The sequence below is a fragment of the Abrus precatorius genome, unplaced genomic scaffold, assembly GCF_003935025.1.
Source record: "Abrus precatorius isolate BTA unplaced genomic scaffold, Abrus_2018 Scaffold5, whole genome shotgun sequence".
NCBI classification, from domain to species: domain Eukaryota; kingdom Viridiplantae; phylum Streptophyta; class Magnoliopsida; order Fabales; family Fabaceae; genus Abrus; species Abrus precatorius.
The window spans coordinates 8,029,289-8,054,828 of NW_020874395.1; the positions used below are offsets into that span (position 1 = coordinate 8,029,289).

Consider the following 25,540-nt stretch of genomic DNA (forward strand, 5'->3'; position numbering starts at 1 on the left):
GGGTCTCTATCCTTCTCTTTTGTGCAATGAATTGTTGTTATTTTGCTTAATATTGTGTTGTGGCTAAGTTAAGGGGTAGAAAATTACTGAGAAATGTAATGTGGGCCATGTGCCGTGATATGTGAACATTATGTGTGTTGACCCGAACTTTATGGATGTTGATTGTATGTAAATGTGGCATGATAGATGAATATTGGCTATGTGACGTGTGATGTGAAATGAATATGGGCCGTGTGCCGTGTATTTGAATGCAATATGGGTCGTGTGCCGGTGTAAGCATGATTATTGCATGCGTGAATGAAATGTGTGAATGGGCGTGTTAGCGCCATTGTAATGTGTTGTGAATGGTTCAGCGATACACTGAGGATGTGGGAGATGAGGACGGTAGAAATACCTTTGCGAAGAGGGAGTGGTGGTAATATCGACTGCGGAACGGGTGCACCACGGGCCACAAACTCTTTTCCTGACTAGACCTCTGACCACTATCTTTGTTGAACGACCCGTCACTGTCCACATGGTATTCGTGAGGTGAGAGTAACCGGCGACCATTCATGGTGTAAATCTGTGATCACAATACTATAGTGAGTGTGGTTGGTATGCGTATGCATGGATTTGTGTTTTGTACTTATGGATGTGAATTGTTGCTTGTGATTGTATATGTTGAATGTATTGGGAAGGTTCTGGAGGTGAGACTCTATGTTGAATGTGTTTTGGCTAGTGTAGAGTACTTACCCTTACATTCATTTTTCAGGTAATCAAGACGATCAGCACCAGACTCAGTGAAGGGATAGATGGACTGCTATAGGACTTAGTTTTTATCTTAAAATTTGTTGTAACTAAAATAGTCTTGTAGCAGTCATTTGATATTAATTTGTAACCCTTCCCTTATTTTGAAGTATTTTATGAAAATTAGTTATTTGAATTTGTGAAATTCTTATTAAATTGAAATTAAATTTAAGGTGTTACATTGGGTATCTTTTTATTTTCACAATTTGAATAAATAAAATAAAAGTTTAAATTTTTCATTAATTTTCACATTATAAGTGTAAAGAAATTCACATTATTTTCTATCTTCAATATAAATTATAACACAAATTAAAATATTAAAATATTAATTAAGCACATCACATCTGTCATTTCCTCTGTTACGATATCTAAAACATGAGGCACTTTCCCATCCAGAGTGGCAACAAGCTATGATTGACAAGATGCAGCCCTTAGAATCCAACCAAACTTAGACACTTGTTCCATATAAATCTCTTTCACTAGTTTTCCATGGAGAAATGCATTTTTTATATCTAGTTGATAGTGTGGCCAACAACGTATGGAAGTCATGGATAAGAAGAGGCAAACTGAGGTCATCTTTGCAATAGGTAAGAAGGTGTCACTATAATCAAGCCCCAAATTTTGTGTGTAGCCTAATGCTGACTTCGAAGGATACGTTTAGCCTAGTCATAGTAAGGAAATTCAACTTTTCGACTAATTTTTTATATTTGTTTGAATATGAATACAACTCTTGATTCAACATAAGCTTGATATTTAGATTCACAAGGGTATTAATTGGCTTACAATCCAACATTCATGTTTCCTTTGAAATATCAAGAGCATATTTTCTTGAGATATAACACTAATTTTTTATTGAACTACTTTAATCTCAAGGATATATCACAATGGATCCCAAGTCCTTGGTTTGGAAATGTTGAAGCAAATGCTGCTTGAGTTGGGTGATATCATCATGATCATTGCTTGTGATAATAATGTCATTTATAAGAATTGCTGAATGAAAATGAGTAAACTTAGATTTTACCCTAATTAGTTTGTGTGCTTCTCTCTCTCAAGTCAGTTCATTAAAAAAAAACAATAGCATTTTGCAACAAGGGACTAATTTAAAAAGTGAAATGCAATATAAAAATCAAACATTGGCAATTCACTTTGCAGGAAAAGAAAGATTGTACATGGAAGCTTATTCAACATATATGTGCTGTTCTCTTTACATTCTTCTTCGGAAGGTAAAAGTAGTTTATCTATGTACTAAAGAGGCCTGTGAAAACTAAACAAACGCACATAAGAACCGAGAGGTCGCATAATTTCCAGATGGCATCTTCTACGAATCTTCTAGACAATAGGCTCATCTTCAAGATAATTGTATTCAAAAGTGAATTCAGTCTTGATTCTTTGACACCTGAGAATAACCACATCAAGGCACAGATGAATCAGAAAAGTCCTGATTCAAATACCAACACAATCAACCATTTCATGGACTGAACCATCAAAGGGACAAGAAGAAAATCAATAGGGTTGTTTTAAATTAAATTGAGACTAGACAAATCAGGGCAAACAGAACCATAGCATAAAAAATCAACAAAACCAACCATTTCAATTATTTCACAGGCGGAATAAGAGAAGGGAAAACTTGAAAATACAATAAACAGGATTGTTTTAAAATATATTGAGTAAATGTCTATCAGCCCTTCAAAGATATATGTGATATCACATTAACCCTTCATTTTATCCTCAACAACGAATTGGACCTTCAATGATAATCAAATATGAAAATGGACAATTGCTCAAATTTTTAGAAGATGGCTATCCCTGATCTTTCTATAAATTGAGTGAATGCACGTAGCAGGATTGAAGGACCAATTCAGGAAGTGGGAGAGGAGACAAGAGGATTCTGTTATACAGTAAGGAAAGGAGGGATAAAAAGGATTCCGGGGGAATCTACTTTGTTATTTTGTTTTCTATTTCAATTTCCATCGTGTATTTCCTGTTTTCTTTCCTGCAAATTTAGAATATTATCTTTGAGCTTCTTAAGAGTTAGTCTACAGTATCCATTTCTGTAATATATATCTCAGTCCTTAACAGACACTTTGACTGCAAATTGTAGGAATTATAAGTTCACTATGCATACCACCCATGTTGCAGATCATCATTTGCAATATGGAAATCAAAGTACACATATGTGCCCTGCTCATATTCATCTGTTGCAACTTTTGGCTCTTCGTGCCGCTGAAACCATGTGTTATACTTTCGGTGATATCTCCAAGACTGCTTCTTTAACTCTTTTGCAGCCAAATATTGTTGGTAAGTGTTCTGCAGAAAAAAATATACGTAAGCTTACATGATTGAATGAAAGTAATACTACTCGCACAAAATGTCCATATGTACCTGTTGATAATAAAATGCAAAGAACAGGGTATCAGTGCCAAACGTCTCGAGACCTACTCTTTCCCAAAAGCCAGGATTATTAATAAAGGGTGCCTGTACTTGAGGATAACTAGGAGGAGTTATCGCTGGGTGTCTCTGCATAACAAAAAATTAAGGGAGAAAAATGATCTTACGATCTTGCAATAGATAAGTCAACAAACATGATTAATAAAACCATAAAAGCATACAGGAGTATAGGTCCTTGGACGCTCTGAGTCCTTGGATTCTGGCATTTTGCGGTGAGCTGCCTCAAGCATCTGCAGATTATATAATTGATCGTGCACTCCACCAGAATTAGTAATTGATCCACTAAAGTTGTCAACAACAGCTCCAAGGTCAGCAAAACTTCTTCCTATAACTCCAAGGTTACCAGTACGTTGATTCAACTGTAAAGGTTGTCCAGGAGACAAATCAATATCTCTAGAAGTCTGAGCAGGCTCAGGAAGAGAGGCTGGTACTCCTGCCTGCAGCATAAACAACAAACAAACAACTTGAATCATCCATGAATAAACTTTATATATACAATATACCCATTACAATAAGTCTATAAGTCAGATCAACCCAACCCCATATATCCTATATCAATCTAACTGCTTAAAGAACTACTATTGAGTAACTCTTCAGACTTTCAAATTTCAAATCAGATATTATCTATAATTAAATATTATTGTTAGGATCCCAATTGTGAGATATGGGTCTTGAGTCCCACATTGGAAGTATGGGATTTTAGTGTAGGGTTTCCAAGGCCTTAGGTTATCCACCTATAGTGACTAGCTTTTGTGATGTGGTTCTCCCAATCCACCATGTCTTCCAATTGCAAATGAGCTGCACAGGTGGTGACACTGTCATTGCAAAGTCGGCCATACCTGCATCATGTGTGGTCTGAGTCCTTCAAATTCAAATATATTTACACATTTTACATACCCAAGCTTAGGTGTTTAATAATGGTCAGGAGTCAGTTTAGTTTTTCTATCTGTCATCTTTGGTCCATCTCTTTTTGTCACCTAATCTAAAGTCATACTAGGTTGGCTGACCCATTGGCCTTTCCAGGTTATGATACTAGGATTTAGTGATACAAAATCAGATGTATGACAAGCCAAATTCTAGCAGAAACAGTGTGCAAGTATGTGTACGCGTGTATGCATAATGCATGTGAAAATATATGCTTCAGCAAGTTGTAAGTTGTAACAGAAAATGATAAGATAGTGTATCTTAAAGAATATAAGCCTGTGAGTTAGTCAGCATACGGGAGAATCTGCTGCGTAAGTGGATTTCAATTCATCTTCATTCATGAAATTCTTGCCAATTCCAGTACTAGAAGTAGTTTCAGTCCCAGAATCGTCAGGAAAAATCTGTTGTTGCTGCAGTTCTTCAACCTTAGAATTGCCAACATCTGCAGAATATAGAAACTATGATACACCCCATCTTTCACAATATTAATATCAATCTCGGTACATATTTCTAATCTTAAGTAGATATTATACCCAAAGTAAAGTTGCACCCATTTATTCACCCTGCTATTACTTCTTCTATCAGCAGAACAACAGTTTAAAAATTAGATTCAAAGCCCTACTAATCAAGAAGTGCAGTTATTCATGCTAGACTTACCAAAACAACCTGGTAGAAAAATAGAAAATTTCATGACATCGACGTAGAAAAATAGACTCACTAATCCTAACTATATAAGGAAGCAAATCACTAAAAATATGAAAACCACTTCTAAAAAAATTATCTAAGTTACAATAATGATATTATGAGTTTTTTAAAAATATTCCACACTATTCTTTAAGCTAAAACTTACCATGCTATAGGCTTACTAGAATTATAACACTAATAGAAAATAAACTAAAATTATAATAAAGTTGCACATGACAACATCTTGGACTGTAGATAAAGCCAAACTACATCTGGAACTGGACAGAGCCCGGTTGCAATTAGGAATATGACAGGGTCAGAATGCATTTGGGACAAACCAACAAAGATGAAATTAGTGTTAGTCATAGCCATCATAAGTCACCACCAAAATGATCACTATGAGAAGTCACCACCATGATTCATTAGTGCAAAAGGGCAACATGACAAACAATTTCTAACTTGATAAACCCTTTAATGCTATGTTAGCATTGGTAAAGAGCCATACGGTAGCCAATCAATAACAATAAAGAGCTAAGCTAACCACTAAACACCAAGAAACAGCTCTACAGGTCAAAACCTAACATGGATAAAGAGAAAATACAAAAGAGCTAAGCTAACCACTAACCATCAAACACATAATGTCACAGCTTAAGGGAGCCAAAATAGCCAAGGGAAGGTGGCTAATGGAGGTGATGGGCTTGACTTGACTGATGGTGGGGCAAGGCACACAAGGGCATAGGTGGAAGTGGAACAAATAGGGACAGCACGCACATGAGAAAGGTTGGCTGGATAGGCTCTGGTGAGCAGTTGGATGAGGAGATAACAGGTAGAGGTGACAACGGTAAAGAATGTAGTCAAGTGCTGTCATGCACTAGAGAAGCTAATGAACCTGGGAGCTTGAGATGGCCTGTGGCAGTTTTGGTGAAATAAAAGACATGGTTCAGTGTCCATAATTTGTTCACACCCAACAAGAAGTAAATCATTGTGGAAATAAGGTGGAGCTCCATATTCTATGGAACATGGAAGTAGAATAGTGACAGGGAAAGTCATGGAGGATGGTACTGCTTTTATAATATGTTAGAATTGAGAAGATTGGCCTAACTGAATCCTGAAATCTAGCTATGGCTAATCCTAAATGGTTGCCGTACTAGTAGTGGGCACACATCTTGTACCATTTATTGGATACAATTACATGAGTACATACACAATACACACAGTATCTGAAAGGGGTTCGTGATTGACATCTAGAGTATGAAATTTACATGACTAGACACTTGTAGGGCATCCAACATCTGAACAAAGAAAGGTTCTAATAACGTATTATGAATCAATTCTCTCAAAAGCTTGAACTATTAGGTGAGGATACAAGCATGATTTTATACTGCTGAGAATAATTGTAAATAAATAAAGAATATTTATTTATTACTTAGATTGTGTTATTTGCAGTTATATGTAATAGAATATTTTGTAATTATTACCTAGTTACTATAAATAAAGTACTCAGCTGTGCATCAAACACACGGATTTCTCTCAACATCTCTCAATTCCTTCTCTTTCAAAATGGTATTTAGAGCCTGATGAAAGGCAACCTTATTCCATGATTACCTAGTGGACCTGCTGCTCATTGGTTCTTGTTTTTTTTGGACACCTTATTTCATCATCTAAGGTTTCTGTTCTTCTTTGCTTTTTTACTTTGTTTTCAACTTTCTGTCATCTTCCTTTTTCCAGCAAGTCTCATCACTGTTCACTGCCAGCCTCCATTTTTTTTCTTGTCACCAACCTTGGGATCAGAACCATCTCCCCAAGATTGGCCTAACCCTGAAATTTGGAAAACTTCGAACCACACATGTGCTCAGACTCATTAGTGCAACCAGTAAAACTCTTTGGCCACACAGCCAGACTTGTCCTGTTAGGGTTCAGAGATACAATCAAGATGAGGATTGAAGAAAAATGATGATTTTATTGATCACTAAAAAGAATTATTATTACAAAAGAATCCCCCAAAGCTTACAACTCCTGAACAGAGAATCTCCACAAAACAATTAACACAACCAATAATGCCTCAATCAAGAAACTAACCAATAAACCTCATGCTCATATCCCTCCAATCCACCATCACAGTGCCCAAAGTCTTAAGCCACGTGACCCCAAGATGACATCTAAACCACCCAAATCTAACACCTGCATCTAAATGATCTAATGTCATCTCATTGCCAAATAGCTGTAGGGGAATCTGAGAACATTATCCTCTAGTACGCACTATATGACCATCTCCCAACTGGGCCTTGAGTTTGGGCTCTTCACTCACCTTCAGCCCCAAAGAAAGGACAACTTGGGGAGCCACAAAGTTCTCACTTGCTCCACTATCCACAGGGATAACCGTGGGCACACCACCTATCGGCCCATTCAATTTTATGGTTTTTGTCCCATTTGAGCTTCCACCCACAAGGCCTAAGAAGCCCATCACCTTGCACTCTAGTTCTATTCCATCCACTGCAGATCCATCAACCTTTATGGCCTCCAAGGCTTCATCTTCCTTCCTCTCCTCATCCTCCACTAGAACTGTCAAAATAACCAAGGTAATGAGTCTCTAGCAACTTTGGAACCTACGAAGCAAAAGCTTCGATGAACCCTTCCACAGAATCTTCTTGCTTCAGCAACTTCAACTCCTCATAAGGATTATCCAAATAGTCACCCCTGAACCTAACTATCAAGGCCTGTTTCAGATTATCCCATGTAGGTTCCTCCTCCTCACGCCACAAATTGAACAATGAATCATGGTTCCCTACATGCAAATTTTAGCCAATTTTACTTTTACAGCCTCACATGTCCCATGCACATCAAAATAAGTATCCACTCTGCAAATTCAACCGGCAGGATCAACACCATTGAAGGTAGGGAGTTCAACCTTTTCTTGACAAAAGAACGAAACTCAACGTCAATATTTCCTCCTCCTACACTCTCATCATTCACATGTCCATTCCTCTCTCCGCGCGACTATGTATACAGCTGGTTTTTTGTCAACATAGCAGCATTCATCTTTTGTATCTCCCTCAACAATTCTTGTTGAGTGACGTTCATCTCCCTTTGATCCAAAAGCGTCTTTTGCAAGCTTCAATGATATGAACCCTAGATTCAAGAACCTCTACTCTCTCATTCATCCTCGTTGACATGGAGAAGTATCCGGCAGGTTGGACCAATTGTTAAGATTCAGAGATACAATCAAGATGAAGATTGAAGAAAAATGATGATTTTATTGATCACTAGAAAGAATTAGGATTACAAAAGAATCCCGCAAAGCTTACAGCTCCTGAACAAAGAATGAAATTCTCCTCAAAACAATTAACAGAACAAATAAGGCCTCAATCAAGAAACTAACTCTCTATTTATCAATTCTTTTAGCAATATTAAGAAACTAACTAACAGCTGACTCTTTTCTACACTTCTTCCTAAAATAAACCTTCAACACTTTAGATCTCTTATTGACATCAATTATATGTTCCTCCGCCACAGTTCTAACAAGTCCATTGATGCTTGTCCTCAATCTATCCTTGGTTGAGTGTTTCAAATCTAGTACGATGGTGTTTAGTAATGTTTGGCACTGTTCACCACCATTTATCTCTCCTCTTGCTGACCCATGACTTCCTCCGATCAAAATAAGGTCAAGGCCCTTGTTTTCACAAACCATGTTTGTAACTACTCCACTCTCTACTAAGCAATTAGATGATAAGAATTATGTCTTTTGGACCTCTAATATTCATCTTTGGCTTGTAAGACAGGATTATGATGAACATCTTACCAAAAAGGTGGATGATATAAGTTTGGAGAAACATTCTCAAAGAAAAAAGATTGATGCTCAGTTGTGTTTCATTATAAAATTAAAATCCACGCTTCATCAAACATTGAGGCCAGTCTTTTGCGCTCATGAGACTTGTGAAGCTGTTTGGACTCAAACAGAGCCCCTATGTACCAATAATACCCAACGTCTCTATGGGATTTTGCCTTGACTTCATGGCTATTATCATTGCTTGTCGAATCAATGACTCTATGGTCAATTATTTGAGAAAAGTGTGTAGTCTTGTTTGTGAGTTTAATGAGCTCTTACCCTGCAAAGGAAAGTGAGCAGCACCAACAATTTTTCATGTTATTAGCCTTATACTGTTTACTTGAGGGCTATTCTCACATCTGTGATTAGATTTTGGGTACCACCACACACTCCACCATGGACACTGCCTGGGCAACTCTTCATCTTGTCCCAGCAAAAACCCCTTCTAAGTTGTCATTCCTACTCCTGTTGATATCTCTGCCTCGGTCTTTCAGAGGGTGATCATGCCCAGTACTGTAAAATAAGTTCTCATCCTACATGTGATCACAATTGTAAGCTTGAGCATACCATTGACAAATGTTATGCTCTCCATCGATGCCCCCCTCGAATTACTCATGTTTTTAGAATACTTTGCAGGCTTCATCTGATCCTCTCCTGCCAACACCTCCACAAGCACCACCACCTCTCAGCCATAATGATTTTCTTTAAGGTGGTATAAGGAACGTCAAACTTTAGGTTCCACTATTTTGTTGCGCACACTAGTAATTTTTTTGGCTGGAATCTTTCATTTCTCTTCTCTTGGTCCTTGGGTACTTAATTCAGTGACTACCGATCACATAACTGGTAATCAATCCCCTTTTTCTACCCTTTCTACTTCTGGTTATTTATCTTCTATCACAATGGCTAATGGTTCTCAAAACTTATTTAAAACATAGGTACTGTTCATCCTTCGTCTTCCTTATTTGTTGACAATGTCCTTAATGTTCTTAGATCTTTTAATTTGCTTTCCATAAGTGGTGTATCACCTGGTCTCTTGAATGCATTGTCACCTTTACTAAGGATTTTTTTTTTTTTTTCTGTATGGCCAAAGTTGAGGGCGGATGATTAGATTGAATATTTAAGTCTCATGTTGGTTCAGTGGCAGAATCCCCTCTCTTGTTTCATGGTCAATAAGGATATTCAAATCTTGCCAAATTGCATCAAATGGGGCTAAGTTTATGAAAATTGTCATCTTTGTTTTGTGAGTCATGTAAATTAGATAAACATGTTCATAATTCTTTTCCAAGTCATACTAATATTAGGGTTTATTCTCTTCTGTTTTACTTCAATTCGATATTTGGGGTCCTATTAGTGTATACATAAGGATTTAAATATTTTGTTACATCTATTGACGACTTTTCTCGATGTACTTAGTTACATTTAATAAAAGAATATTGAGTTGTTTTCTATCTAACTCTTTTTATAATGAAATAAAAACTCAATTTGAAGATGAGGATATGTTAGCATAACTTATATTTGGTATATTTAAAATCTTAAGAATAACAGTCATCCCACTATCTGCTATTTTGCTATAGCGTTTATGGAGTCGATCATTATGCGCTGCTATCCAAGATTGACTACTATATTTAAGAGTGCTATAGCGTTTATGGAGTCGATCATTATGCGCTGCTATCCAAGATTGACTACTATATTTAAGAGTGTGTCTGTCGCTTGTGAAGACAAAGGTCATACTTGAATTGTAGGATATTGTAATACAGATTGGGCAAGTTCTCCAATTGACAAAAGGTCTACTTCAGAGTATATTGTTTTTATCAAAGATAACTTGGTTTCTTAGAAAAGCAAAACGCAAAGTGTGGTTTCAAAATCAAGTGCAGAAGCTGAATACTGCCAAGTCATGGCCTTAGCTACTTCTGAGCATATATGGCTCAAACAATTACTTCAAGATTTGAAGTTTGGAAAAACTTCATAGATCACATTTATGTGACTGCTTACACATTGCTCTAAATCTGGTGTTTCACAAGAGAATCAAACATAGTAAAGTAGATTGTCATTTTATCAGAGAAAAGATAATATATGAAGATATTACAACAAGATTTGTCAACTCTAATGACCAACTTGCAGATATTTTTACTAAGTCTTTAAGGGGACCACAAATTAGTTATATATGTAACAAACTTAGTGCATATGATATATATGCTCCAGTTTACGGGAGAGTGTTAAATAAATCGAGAATATTGATTTATTACTTAGATATGTTATTTGTGATGAATACATAACAGAGTAGTTTGTAATTATCAGATTTGGTTTTTGATCGAGGTTAATGGCGTCATGTGATCCATGTAGCTGACCTCACCTCATGAGATAAGGCTTGATTGTTGTTGTTATAAATAAAGTCGTCCACTATGTATAAAACACACGGATTTCTGTCAACATCTCTCAATTCCTTCTCTTTCAAATATACTTTTATAACATCCCTAACAATCTTCAACAAATCATTTAGTGAATAAGAGTAACACAAAATATACCTGCATCTTTTGAAACAACTGACAGCAACAGTTGTTGGCTAGATGGGGAATGGACAGAGTTGGGTGGCTGTGATAATGTGGTAGAAGCAATACCACTAAGAGCCAGTGACTGAACTCCAAGTCCCACACCAGATTGAGAAGTAACAGATGAGCTTTGAGAATTAAGCTACACATATAGTAGGATGTCATGTAAATTATATTTTTCTATTGTAGAAAACAAGTCCAAACCAGATTGAGAAGAACCAGATGAGCCTAAAAATCAAACTACACATAAAGCAGCATGTCATGCAAACTATATCTGTCCATTGTAGAAAGAAATCAGGTCATATTTTGAAGATATATTTCATCATTTAACAAAATATTTAAGTATCTAATAAAGTTAATGATAGGACAGTTATGTGTTTAGTAACTGTTTTACAGTTATGTTGTGTGTGTGTGTGTCTTGTGTACATGGCATGTCAATTTCAGAATCCAGAGCATGGATTGTATTATGAGTTTGAATGAGAGGGGGAACTCTCTGTTAATGCTTAGGCCTGTGCATTGTGAATGAGATTACTCTCTGTGAGGTACTTTGTCCTGTGTTTTTTTGCTGTCTGGTATCTGTAACTTTTTTCTGGTTTAATCCAGAAAATATATAATAAAACAACCTAGTTTCTGTTTCTGAGTCTAACAGCTAATCACAGAGAAGATTATATATGTAAGAAAAATAGAAGAGAAATAAGAACCTCCAGTTCATTAATACAATTTTAGAACATGTGAAATTAAGAGTATATCCAAGGAAAATTCTAACATAAAGCTTTGAGATTGGCGAAGCTCAATGGTAGACAATGTCAGTCAGTCAAGTGTTATGAAAAGAAAAATAATTAGTCAAGCAAAGATGAGTTTTGGATGGAAGTACATCCAAGAAAAGACAAGATTAGGAACAAATGTACTTGAAAAAACAGGGTCACCTACCGTGCCTTGACCAAGTGGATTTAATGAAAGATAGTTTGATTGAAATGGGTTGAGGAAGGCCAAAGAAAATTTTAGGAGAATCCATCGAATAAGACCTAGCTGGCTTACTCTAAATGGTTTATAGAAATTTTGGTTTTTCATAAATCCAATGGCATCAATTGATCCTTCTGGCCAACCCCAACTAATGGGATAAAGTTTGGTTGCAGTTGTTATTGTCAAAGTGTGTAGAAGAGGTCTGAAACAATTTAAGCTCCTTTTTTCCTAAATGTTTCAAAATTCAACCATAATGCGACATTATTAAGATGTAAATTTAAACCAATAAAAAAGGGGAGGGGGGGGCTGCCTTTTTTCTACAAAATTTCTTTACCAATCAGATAGAAAAAAAAATTAAAATCAACTTTTTTTACTTCTGACCATATCGAGAGGCATAAAGTGTATCCAGTGAACAACCCAAGGAGACATGATATGTCCAAAAAATATTATAAGATGCTCAGACAGCATATTTAGGCTAGATAACTCAAGGATCCCAGCCAATGTAAAAAGTCTTAGCAAATCTCTACTCAAAATCAGACGTTAATTCACTAAAGAAGTGTGAATTAGAAATGATATGTCCAAAACATATCAGAAGAAATTCATGGACAGCATATTTTGGCTAGATAACCCAAGGATTCCAGCCAATGCAAAAATCTGATCAAATCTCCAGTTCAAAATCAGGCACTAAAGAAGTGTGGATGAGATGTTAATTTTCTAACCATATAAAATATTTTTTGTAGGCAAAGGCGGAGAAGAGTGTCACAAATTGGGTTTTGGCCCACATTGAATCTTCAATATCTAAATTACAGGTAAAAGCAAAAAGAAATGGTACCTGCTGCAATAGAGGATTTTGTTGGTGGCCAGAATATGACTTATGATTTCCTACCGCAAGAGATGCCACATTAAGAAGGGAACTTTGCCCTTGCTGCTGCATTTGCTGCAACTTCTGCAAATACTTTTCTCTTTGATCAGGAGCTATTTCAGTTCTTGCGCGAAACTGACCCTGAAGTATAAAATGAATAGTCCCTTCAAAGGTATTAAACATATAAAATAAACACTACACAGCATATGTCCCATTCCATGAAATTCTTGATTTGCATGTCATTATTACTTGTCCTATGAAGAGTAATTATGTTTCTACTCCTATTCCTACATGCCACACAATGTGATCAGAACCTGGTATCTTTATTAGAAAGAATGGGGGAAGAACAACCCAATTTCCAGAATAGAATCCACATACACTGCAAAACTTCAAGGTTCAGCGCCTGCCATCAGTGCAGTTAGTATCATATGACTAGTGATACAATACATGTGACTCAAGCGAAAGCACTTTAAACCAATGACATTCAAGGTCCTTATAAGGTCTATCAAAACCTCATAAATGTTGTTGCAACTTGGAGTATAAGTGGTCTTCTTCACAACTTCAATGAACAACTGCCCCCAACTAACACTACTGCTAAAGAAGTAGAATGACAAAAAAAAATTATGTTGCTCACATTATATTTTACCTATTGATTATTAGTTTCGGGATCAGATTTTAAGATCTACTGTTCCTACTATGACCTTCACCTAGTCCACGTTGCTTCATGTTCCTGCCAAAACCACTGTTCCCACTATGATCGCCTCAAGAGTCATTTGGTGGCCAGAGGTGATATTTACATTTTTAGTTTGGATTGTGGTGACACATTCTCTTTGATGACCAAAATGACCTTTGTTTGTTTATACTTAGTCATGGCTGCAATCTGTCAATGACCCATTTATCAACTTAATATTGAGAATGTTTTTCTCAATGGTAATCTCATGAAAGAAGTCTATATGGAGCAACCTCTTGAATTTGTGCTCAAAAGAGCTTTCAGGAATAGTCTGTCATTTCTGGAAATCCATGTATTCAAACAATCTCCTAGGGTGTGGTTTAATAGATTCAGCACTATGATCAAAGAATTTGAAATGACCCAAAGCAGAACTCATCACTCAATTCTATATTGCCATTCAACCACAGGAACATTATTTGATTGTTTATGTCAATGACAATGTCATTACTAACAGTGATCACCACGGCATTACATACATAAAGCGGCATTTGTGTCATCCCTTTTAAACAAAAGATATTGGCAGACTTTCATACTTCGTGGAAATAGAGGTGGACACAATTCAAGAATAGTATTGTGATATCCCAGAGGAAGGGTGGGATGTTTAAAGAAAGAAGCTAGAAATATAAGAAAAAGAAAGAAAGAAATGTGTAAGATCAAAAATAGGGGACCTAGACATAAATATGACTTTGAAAAGTCATCAAAATTAAATTGAAACAAGAGATGTGATCCATAAGAAGCCTTTAATGTAACTTGACCCAAGGATTATATGGATTTAAGACTTTAGAGACAAAAGGACAAGCAAGAATTGACCAAAGGTACACTTAGGGAAGAATCTCATATAAATGGCTAGCAAAGTGATCATGAAATACACCAACAGTGTAGCATAAACATAAGACAAGGACCCATGGATGTGACCTATAGGATAGCCCTATCCTATCGTTAATTCAATTGAACAAAAATTTGGAATACATGACAAAGGAAGGAAGCTCGTGTACAGCAACTATAGGAAATGACAATAAATACATCAATAATTAAATAACTAGATGAGGTAAGCACCTACGGATGCGACTTAGTAAGATAAACCTAACCCCTGTTAGAACAAATTGAACAAAGAGTTTGAAGTCCATGGAGAATGAATAGCATGAACTAAGCATGCCATGTTATAAGTCAATTTCAAAGCATCTTCCTTAAATCTCCTAAAGCCTACACATTCTCCACTTCTAAAACCAACATTCCTTTGAAAAATTATCTTCCAACACCTAGGACCCACCCATTAACAGCTTATAAACTATACTACAACAAGTAAAGCCGCAAGAAAAGAAGGAAACAACGAACCAATAACACCAACTTATCCAAACAAAGAAAGAGAGAGGAGAAAATTATAAGTTAAAGAATTAAAATAAGAAATAATCAATGTTTGTGAGGACATCCCTTAACCTCATTATTTGAAGAGTTGTTAAATTCTTGTTACATGAGCACTTATTGTGCTCTATATAGTACTTGAGTTTATAAATTAAATTTGAATCATGCTTATTTATTATCTTTAATCCTTGTTTTAAATTGTCATTGTCCTTTGGTACTAATCTAAAGCACCATTAAGCTAAAAATATAGTAGAAAAATATTCATTCTACTTGCTCCTCTAAATCACTTAGTTAAATGTACTTAAATGAATGCAAATGTATTATTTTATCAAATTAATGATGATTATGGCATATTAGTCAAGAATTCAAAACATACTTTTGACTAAATTGAATTAATTTATTAACATTTAGTTAAATCAAGGCAAAATTGTTTTTTCATAAGCTTAGAAGCCAAGGACATGTGAAGATTCAAGAGAAAGAATAGTTTTGTGAAAAAATAAAATTAATAGTGACATTAGCAAATAAGTCAAAAGTTTAAAAGTTGATTTTTGATTAAAATTGACTTAGCATCATTTCATTGAAAATTACCGCTTTCAATTAAATACTAGATATGATGGTATACCAATAATATTCCTAAGGAACATTAGGCCTTGGCTTCAAAATACTGCTCAACTAGTGTTATGAATAGCTATAATAAACTTATTAGAATTAAGGTTAATGTTAGTATTATAATAACGGGCTTGGCCCATTAGGTTTACATATGTATCCTTATAAATATAAGGGTTCCTACACATTGTAGAACATCTATCTAATTCCAGCACACTAATCTATCTCTCTCTCTCTTAATTCTACAACTAGGATCAACCATCAATAGCTTGTTCTCCATCAGATGTTGAAATAATCTTTAAGATGTGATACCCATAGCTCCAAAATCAGAGTTGTGATAAATTGAGAGAACCACATCATAAAACTAGTCATTGCAAATGTAGAACCAAAAGACCTTATAAACCACACACTAGAATCCCATACTTCCAGTGTGGAACTCAAGTCTTATACCTTGGAATCAAATCCTACCATCAAATCAATAAAAACATTGGGAGATCCACAAAATAAAAAGCTAGTCATTGTACTTGAAAAGTGCAAGGCCATATAAATCTCCGAGTTCCAACTTCACACAATCTAGCTATGCACTAGCCCTCAAACTAGTTGTAGCCAAACACTAGACTGCTATTCTCACCACCAATGCCACTTGTTTGTAGCTGAGAAACATGATAAAATGCTTTGATACCAATTAATAGGAACTTGGTATCTTTACTAGAAAGAGGGGGAAGAACTCCCCAATCTACAAAATAGACACACATTGCAGAACTTTGAGGATCTGCACCTCCCAATGTCAAAAAGCCCTTATTTTCTCTCACAATAGTCACAAATGATAAGATTGATCTCTCTCACCCTCTCCTCTTGTCTATAGGCAGCATGCTTTATTTCTTCCCAAAATCTAGCCCAACAAACTCACTCACTTCCTCACTAATAGTCCCAATCCAACAATCTAACTACTAATGAGTAACTATCACAACAATGCATTTCTACACAACTAAAGTTATATAGCTTCGGAAACCAACTTACGATATACATACTCTAATTAAACTCATCAATAACAGAAAAAAGAAAATAAGGTAGCTACATTAAGTGACCTATTTGTAATGGTACAAAGCTATATCTGTGCACCCATGTAATTATTTTCCATGCAACTGAACTTATAAATGATACACAATTATGAGCCAACATACATATTTGTCCACAAAATACATTAATGCATATATAAATTATCATAAGCATAGAGGTCAAATGAATGGAAGATCACCAAAAGCCATTAAATCAAGCATGAAAGATATTTTCTGTATTTTTATATTTGATAATCAAATAATCTATTAAGCCTTTGTTTGTTGGGAGTGAATATGTGGGGAAATAGGAAGGAAAACTACATTTTCCACCATCCGGTTGAGAAAATATAGATGAAAAAATCACTCAAGTTCGGGACCACAATACTCAATTTTCTCTCATCAAGTAGGAAGAAATGGAGAGAAAAAGAAAATTAGTTCAAATGAGAAATTTATCCTTCAACCTACCTACCTACTTCCTACTATTATATTAAAAAGATAAAAAGGTCATTCAGCATCGTACATTTTCTTTCCTCTCATTTTCCTTCCCAACAAAAGAAGATAAAACTAGGGGCTGTTTGGTTTGAAAAAAAAAAAAATTGCAAACATGCAACCTTATTTTTTTTTTTTTGTTTTCAAAGATTTGTATAGGAAATAATGAAAAAAAAAATTCATTTTCACTGTTTCTTATATAAACCTTTTCAAATACAAAATAAAACAAAAATGAGGTAGCAATTTTGTAATTTGAAGTGAAAATAAGGAAAACAAAAAAAAACAAATAAAATTATCCTCAAAGTAAATAGGTCCTTAACTTTTTTCTTTATTTTATCCTCTCTTTGTTTTCCTTCATTCCATTATCTTCTCTATCACTCTCCATATCCAAATAAAGCATATATAGCAAAAGAAAATTTAAGAAAAAAAAATTTACTGCATCATTCTGACTCTGGAAGGGGCTTCCAGGTCTCCATTGGATGCCAGGAACAGCAGAAGGAGAGAAAACTCTCCCAGACACACTTGCAGCTTCATTGACATTACTAGTATCAACTGAGGTAGTTGTAGTTCCATCATTGGCCCTTGCAACTTGAGGTGTGATCATTCTATTACTTAAGGGGGACACAAGAGGCTGCACCATGCCATTGCTTCCATGTCTATCGTCAGCTACCAATATGTTTCTCTTAGTTATTTCAGAGGCTGAAGGGACCGAACCAAGGGCACCATTGCTGGAAACCATGTTACCAGAAACAAGAGAGATGTTGCTTGTCGCTTGATTTGATAGGCTGTTTCTACTAATGTTCCTGACAAGTGCAGCATCAGAAAGCGATGGAGATGGTCTTCGGCCAGGGAAACCATTAATCTCTTCCTCCTTCATAGTAGTAGACTGATTTACAGGAGATGAAGCGTTTATAGCACTACTAGTCTCCAAGGGACTCCGAACAGTATTTGAACCAGGAATGACTGATGCAACACCAGGTGCACTCGACAAGTTTGGCACTGGAACATTCATAGGAACAGGGGTAGCAAAATTCCCAGCTGGTGTTGTAGCAGAGCTAATTATACTAATTTTAGGTGGTGGAGTTCTTGCACCAACATCAGAATTGCTATCCTGGGAAGTTGTATCATCAGCTTGCTCCTGGACAGAAGAACCTTGATGATTAGAAGTCAGACTTTCCCAAAAAAGGACCATACCTCATGTTAATCTACTAAAATGTCATCTAATAAAGATGTATGCTTTTTTTCATTACTGGTAGTCTGGTATTTCATCATCATGGTGGAACTACAATCACGATTCCATCATGCATTGTTAATCTTAAAAAGGTTCCATTAGAGTAATACGTCATCAGAAAAATTGTTACACTTGGATTAAATTAACTAGTGCTTTATGTAACATAAATATTGCTAAACTCAGGTTAAAACAACTATTTTGACTACTTTAATTCATACATATATGTTCTTTTAATTATTTATCTTAAGCTATTTAGTAATTTGTTAGGAAATCTTGCGAAGTGATACCACTAGCAATAGGTTATCTCATTTGACAATTCAAAATCATAATTCCCATAAAGCATAAACTAGGACTTCAATACACATATCTTTATCCATAATTAATCAGAATCTATCCAATATTATTTATATTATTGAAAGTCATAAAAGAACAATTAGAGGGGCCTCCTGTACATAACAAAATATCTCTTGCAGGCACATTATTTTGGAAAATAAACTGCATGAATGTATAAATATCACACTCAAGATTTCTTATGAAAACCCGTACTTTTAAATAATATTGACTTGTGAAAAAAACATACAGATGTTTGTGATGCTGATGCTGATGTTGGTGCTGCCACAGAAGACTTTAAGCTAAGCACAGGTGCCACCTGCCAAAAATGAAAATAAATTCAGAAGTTTATATATAGAAAAATTCTAAGATACTAACAAAAAGGGAATGTCATCAACAAATATGGATTGCAACAAGTAGATTGGAAGCTGCAGACTGAGTCAAAAATGCCTAGCAAAAAAATGCATAAACTTAGTTTTTGAAACAAAACATTGTTGCAACCATTCATAGCTATCAATCCCTAATAGCGGTGGAGGGCACCCAATACCATGGTAGTTAAGATTGGGAGTTGAAACGTAAAATCAGAAATTGCAGCAGGGTAAAATCACTGTGAATTCGCGATTTGGATCGTAAAATTGGTAAAATAGTGATTTGCTTCCAATTTCAGCAAAACATGGGTAGGATTTGGATCTCAGCCCAAATCCTTTATAACCCAAGCCCGACCCAACTTATATTTAGGCGTGAATGAAGTCCGGCGTTCCTAAATCCTTCTTTTCTTCTTCGTCGAACCCTAGACCTCCTCAGAGCGACTTGGTGTGCAGCTTTTAATTGTGAGTTCTTCACTATCTCTCTGTGGTTTTGTCTGCCCCAATCCTACTTATTAGCTATTTTCTTCTCATCTTGCTCTGTTTTCTTTGCAGAACCCTAGACCAACAAGGTGGCAATGTGGCAATGACTTGCTAGTTGTTTTCTTCTTACTTTGTTTTTCTTTATCTTGTTCAAAAATGGCTTCAAACATGGCTGGTGGTTAAAGCTTAGGTAGTGGTGGTTCTAGGTCACTCCCAACTACAATCGACAGCTCCAATGCTGTGGGCTCTTCAAGTGTGCCTCATAGGTTAGCTCCCGAGAATGCTCGTGGAAACAACGATGATGTGGGATGGAAATATGGATTTTCAATTCAAGGAACTGTGAAGGTTCAGTGCAAATTTTGCCAAAAAGTACTAAATGGAGGTAGTTATCACTTAAAGCACCACTTGGCTAAAACAAATCAAAATGATGAACCTTGCAAATCTGTTCCTGAAGATGTGAATAAGGAGATGATGGAGACTGTTATTTACTTGATAAGAAAAAACAGCTAACAAAGATGACTCTTTAGAAATTGGTAAAAAGAGAAAAGCCACTAAAGGTGGTGAAGTTGAGAGTGCTAGGATCATAGAGTTTTGCAAGAAAGGGGTGTTGGTCCTTGTAATTTATCAAAAACATGATTAGGCTATTTTGGGTTGTTAATTTGTTACATTATGGATTATGCTTGATAGCTTCTTATGGTATATGGATTATTCAAGTACTTTCAGTGATTTAATGTTTTATTTTTAATTTCAGCAATTTTATATGCAGAATATGAACTTATATGCATGTATATATGATTTTGTAAAATCTTACGATTCAATTTACGATTTTACGATTTTTACTATAGCACATGTATAACTACCTTGCCCAATACCACAAATCACTATAGCAGTATGGTGGATAGCAAGATGATCGTTATTCTGAGGTTTATAAACAAGTTAAATGATTTATGTTGCGGATATATAAATGCTCTAAAAAATTCCTATATCTAAAGATGTATTCATAATTAATAATCAAAGTCATAATTTCAAAATGACTAACACACGAGCAAATAGTACCACCAGCACGAAGCAACAAAAAAGTGCACAACACAAAAGTGCAACATAATTCATATATCCCAATCCTGTAAGACAAACCTAACGACAGTTTTGCATTAACATATTTTATAACTTTGTAGGAGAGCTTCTGTTAAAAAGAAAGGCAATTATTAATCTAAAAATTTCAAAGGCATACACATTCAAATACATTAGTAGGTGTTAAGTGTGTGTAGCTTTGCATCTCTCCATTTTTACAATAGAGCAATTTACACTAAACAAATACCTTAGCAAGACCAGGGGAAATTGTAACAATATCTTCAAGTGACTCCACTTTGTCTAAAGGTAATGAACTATATAGCTCATCAACATCACTGAATTCTTCAAAATCGTCCTGTAAAATAAAGAAAATAGAAAAAGATAAAACTAATACCAATTCATATATTTTGCATATTATCAAACTTTAAGACTCTTTCTGGAAGGACTTTACAAAGAGTAAATATATGCATTTACTCAGTGATTGTGTTTGATTTTTTAAAAGCAGAATGGCAGTTGTACAAGTTACAAAAGGCAAACCTGATTACGCTCTACATAGTCATCAAGGAAATCTTTGACATCATTAACCTGCTCAGGACTTAATTCATCATTATCCAGTAGCCTTAAGATAAATTCACATTTCTTTATATGAGCCTTGTGCCGAGTAATAGATGTCTCTAGATGTGTCTGACAAACAAAAAGAAGACATTTGAATAGCCATGACTTAGAAAAACCAACAGTCCCATAAAATGTACTTCCTTTACTCCATACCAATCTGGGTGGCTTGCTCTTTCCTTTCTTAACAGAAAGCCCTTCAAGCTCAGCTTCAAAGTTTTCTATCTGAGATTCCAACTCCCCAACCTACTCAAACATTTAAAAGAATAACACTTTCCAGACAAAAAAATAAGTTTGCAATTAAAACTAATCAAACCTCTTCTAAATAATACATGAACACAGAGACTCCTCAATGTGAATCACAAGTGATGAAAACAGGCAGTAGACTTGTATAAACATTGTAGTTAGGAAAGGAAATTTTAAGAACCAATTTGAACTAAGAAATTTCCATCTGTGGAAATCACTCATAACCGTCAATGGTAAACCTGCACTACAAACTATATCATGTTGCAAGAACCATTAAGGCATACAAACTATTAATGCAACAACTAATAGGTATACTTCGATCACAACAAAGTAAAAATGAAATTTATTCATAGCAATTGATTTCATACCACATTGTTCAACCAATCCCTCGTCTCTGATTTAGCCTTTTCTCTAGGATCCTGTCACAAAAAACATTGAGAACAAGATACCCTTCAGCCATATCAGACACAAGCATAATCATAACACACCTACAAAAACCCAAAGGTCTAAGGCTCACAGTTTTAGGCTGTTGACCCAAGCCTTCTTTGGAAAATGCTTTGGTCTTTGTCTCCTTCTCACAAACTTTGAATCTTTCCATTTCACGCTCAATAAGCTTGCGTGCATCCACCAGAGCCTGCTCATACGAAGCACTAACCTGTGTCATGATATGTCAAAAAAGAGAAAACACTGTCAAAGTCAAAACCAAGAAGTTAAAAATCAAAATTTAGTATTAGAACGTTCCATACCACACACTATCACACAAGTCAATCCACGCAAAACCACCACCTAAGCATAACCAAACAGAAAAAATGACATAGAACAGACAGGACAAGACCAATGTTATCAATGGTGGGTCATGGTAGAAAGACAAAAAAAATGCCATAAAATTATGGTGGATGCCATGGAAAATTATGGCAGAAGCATGGCAGCGATAATAAAATAATATAATCTATATATTATATATACAAAAGATATATTAAAAATTGCAGAATGTAACCAAAAAAAATAAAATACTAATAATACCATTTGTGTGGCAGTTTGACAAAAAACAGCCACTGTTTTCTGCCATGGCCACCGTTTGACAACACTAGACAGGGCAATACATATATAAATGCCATTGGTCAAAAACAACAAAAAACAATTAGCTCCAACCAGAAAATACATCATTAAAAAGTAACTTTCCTAGAAACACATTCACTCACCCTAATTCCCAAGGTTCACTCAATAAAATTTACTGCTCATTTCAGCAACCAACACTCTACACACAACACAGAAATGAAAGGTAAGAAATACTTGATATGACCAAGAACCTATTTAAAAGAGCTTAAGGTAACAGCTTTTAACTCTCATAAACTCTTTTCAGCTTATTTCAATAAGCTTTTTGATATAGCTTATCAAAATAAGTTGCTTACAGCTTATCCCATCCCAATAAACTTCATCGTTAAATTTATAACATAAGTCATCATTTAAAAAGAACTTATTCAATAAGTGCTTAATCTTAAATAAGCTATGTATCCAAATGCAGCCCAAGAGTGCTTACCACTATGCCAAAAGTTTAAACTGCCAGCAAAGGTGCAACTCTTAACATATACCAACTTGCATCAAATGTGGGCCCTTCCCTCACAAGCCTATGGGCGTATCATTCCCTTCCTCTTATAGAAGGTTTGCGCATGAACATTAATATTATTGGAGACATGTCTAAACTAGAATTCTAACCCCCACTAGTTCTAATACCAAATGATATGACCAAGAGCGCTTACCACTATGCCAAAAACTTAAGCTGTCACAAAGACACACCTCTTGACATATAACACCATGTATCAGACGCAGGCCCTTCCTTATTTAAGCCATTGAGTATTGCTCACCAGGTTATACCCAAGTCACAAATCCAATATGCCCCTCTCGTGACCCTGTAGACATACTAATACTAAAACTGGGCTGAAGAAGTTAGTGACAAAAATCTATTGCTTCCAGTTTTATTTTGCTCCCAACAACACACAAGCACACAGTTAATTCTAGCATGACCCTCAAGAAAATTCAATAATTTCCAATGAAAAGTAAGTTGGGGAGATGCATTGTTCTTTTGAGACAAATATTTTAGGAGCTACTCTATGTCTCATATTATCACATAACCGTACAATATAATAACATTGCATGTATTTGGTTCATCTCGAGTTAAGAACGTTTTTTTTAGTGAATGCCGAAATTGTTCCCTAAAAGGAGAAACCACACAAGAAATTTCAATCCCTAAAAAGTAAATAACCATTTAGTCCCTCAAAATTACAAACAGAGAATTCACGTACTGAAAAAGAGAAAAAAATAACCAAAAGACTAAACAGACCCTAAGTTTTAAATCTTTTCACATATTCATACTCATTTTATCTTCTTTCAAGAAACCAAGGTGTCTATTTTCTCACTCATTTTTTCTTTTTCATTTTAATTCAAAAAAAATAAAGAAAAGGAAAGTACCTTCTTGTCTTTAATCTCACTGGACTGAATCCAAGTCTTAATCTGATCTCTATACCTCTGAAGCTTCTTAATCTCTTTCTTCAGGTCAGCTTCAAACTTCTCTTTCTGGTTCGCATTGTCCGTGTCGTAAACCTAAAACACAACCAATCAACCAAACCGATCAATTTGATCAATCTCTCTAGAAATCGGAATCGAAGAAGAAGAAGAAGAACCTTACCTTGTTCCAGATGCTATCAAAAACTTCGACGCCTTCTTGCACCTTTTTGAGAACTCGATCAATCTCTCCCTGAAGCTTTCGACTCGCTCCCATTTCCCTTAATATGATCGATTCTGCCTCTGCACATTCAATTAAATTCAACTTCGATCTATCTTCTACTACTTCCGTTCCGTCATCACCACTTCCTACAAAGGTCCTTATCAATAATATCTTTATTCTATTATCGATTACCACTCTTTGAAATAACAACAACAATCGCTATTTAAACATAAATTTTGATTTTAATTTTAATATAAATTAGTAAATATAAATAAATTAGCATTAAGAAAATATTATTTATTATTCTTCGTATTTTATTAAAAAAATAATTATACATGTAAGCAAAAACAAAATAATTATACAATATTTGTCGAGGCATTTGTTTTAGAAAGTCAGTTTTTTAGCAAAAATATAATAATAAGAATGTTATTTTCGGCTCATACATATAATATTTATGTTTGGTTAACGATTAAAATATTTTCAAATTATAATCGTATATAAATCAGTTGATAAAAATTATTCTATTTTACAAGATATTTTAAGTTCAAATTCAGAAAATACAACTTTATTAAAAAGTCAATTTAAAAAATTGTTTTTAATAGTTCTATCTAATTTAAACTTGAATAATAATGTAGGTAAAAAGATTTTTAAAATTAATTTTATAACCTCCTCTCCGAATTGTTCTACTTTTAGGGGCAGGTACGAGCATAAACTGGATTTGTTGAAAATAATTTAAATATATTTTAAATTTAAGTATATGAAATAGATTTTAAATCAAACTTTTATTTTTTCTAAACTTGATTTAAAATTGGTTTTACAATTTAAATTTGATTTAAAATCAATTTTAATTTAGTAAAATATAATATACATTATTTTTATATTATTATTGAATTATTATATTAAAATAACTAAATTTTATAATAATTAATGTAAAATCATATTTGTATATACTTTAAATTATTAATAATATAATTTTTTTTATATTCATATTGTATTAAACTAATAAATATTTTTTATAAAAAAACTAATAAATATTTGCATATATTATATTTTATATCATCTATCTATCACATAAATTAATTATATAGATTAAATTTTAAATTATTTACTTTATTATTTTTAAATTTTATTTAAATTAGTTTTAAATTTTGAATTTTATTTAAAATATTTTTTAAATTATATTTTTATTA

At 34.6% G+C, this 25,540-nt stretch overlaps 1 protein-coding gene across 6 annotated transcripts; it reads right to left on the minus strand.

Annotated features, from left to right (window-relative positions):
- Nucleotides 1-1,808: 1,808 nt before the first annotated feature.
- LOC113867963 (general negative regulator of transcription subunit 3-like) lies at nt 1,809-24,540 on the minus strand. Of its 6 annotated transcripts, none has more exons than XM_027503490.1 (16): nt 24,312-24,540; nt 24,095-24,226; nt 22,143-22,280; nt 21,994-22,044; nt 21,536-21,625; nt 21,305-21,451; nt 21,015-21,122; nt 19,099-19,167; nt 17,724-18,425; nt 13,013-13,183; nt 11,194-11,359; nt 4,455-4,600; nt 3,396-3,671; nt 3,169-3,303; nt 2,912-3,093; nt 1,809-2,182 (listed from the first exon to the last, which is right to left on the minus strand). In XM_027503490.1, the coding sequence occupies exons 1-16, from the start codon at nt 24,402-24,404 to the stop codon at nt 2,116-2,118; spliced, it is 2,673 nt and encodes an 890-aa protein (XP_027359291.1). In that variant the 5' UTR covers nt 24,405-24,540; the 3' UTR covers nt 1,809-2,115. The 6 variants fall into 6 exon arrangements, with proteins under 6 accessions (XP_027359291.1, XP_027359294.1, XP_027359293.1 ...); XM_027503491.1 differs by having other exon boundaries at nt 1,909-2,182; nt 22,143-22,259; nt 24,312-24,489; XM_027503489.1 differs by having other exon boundaries at nt 1,911-2,182; nt 17,724-18,434; nt 19,102-19,167; nt 24,312-24,489.
- Between the last annotated feature and the right edge of the window lie 1,000 nt (nt 24,541-25,540).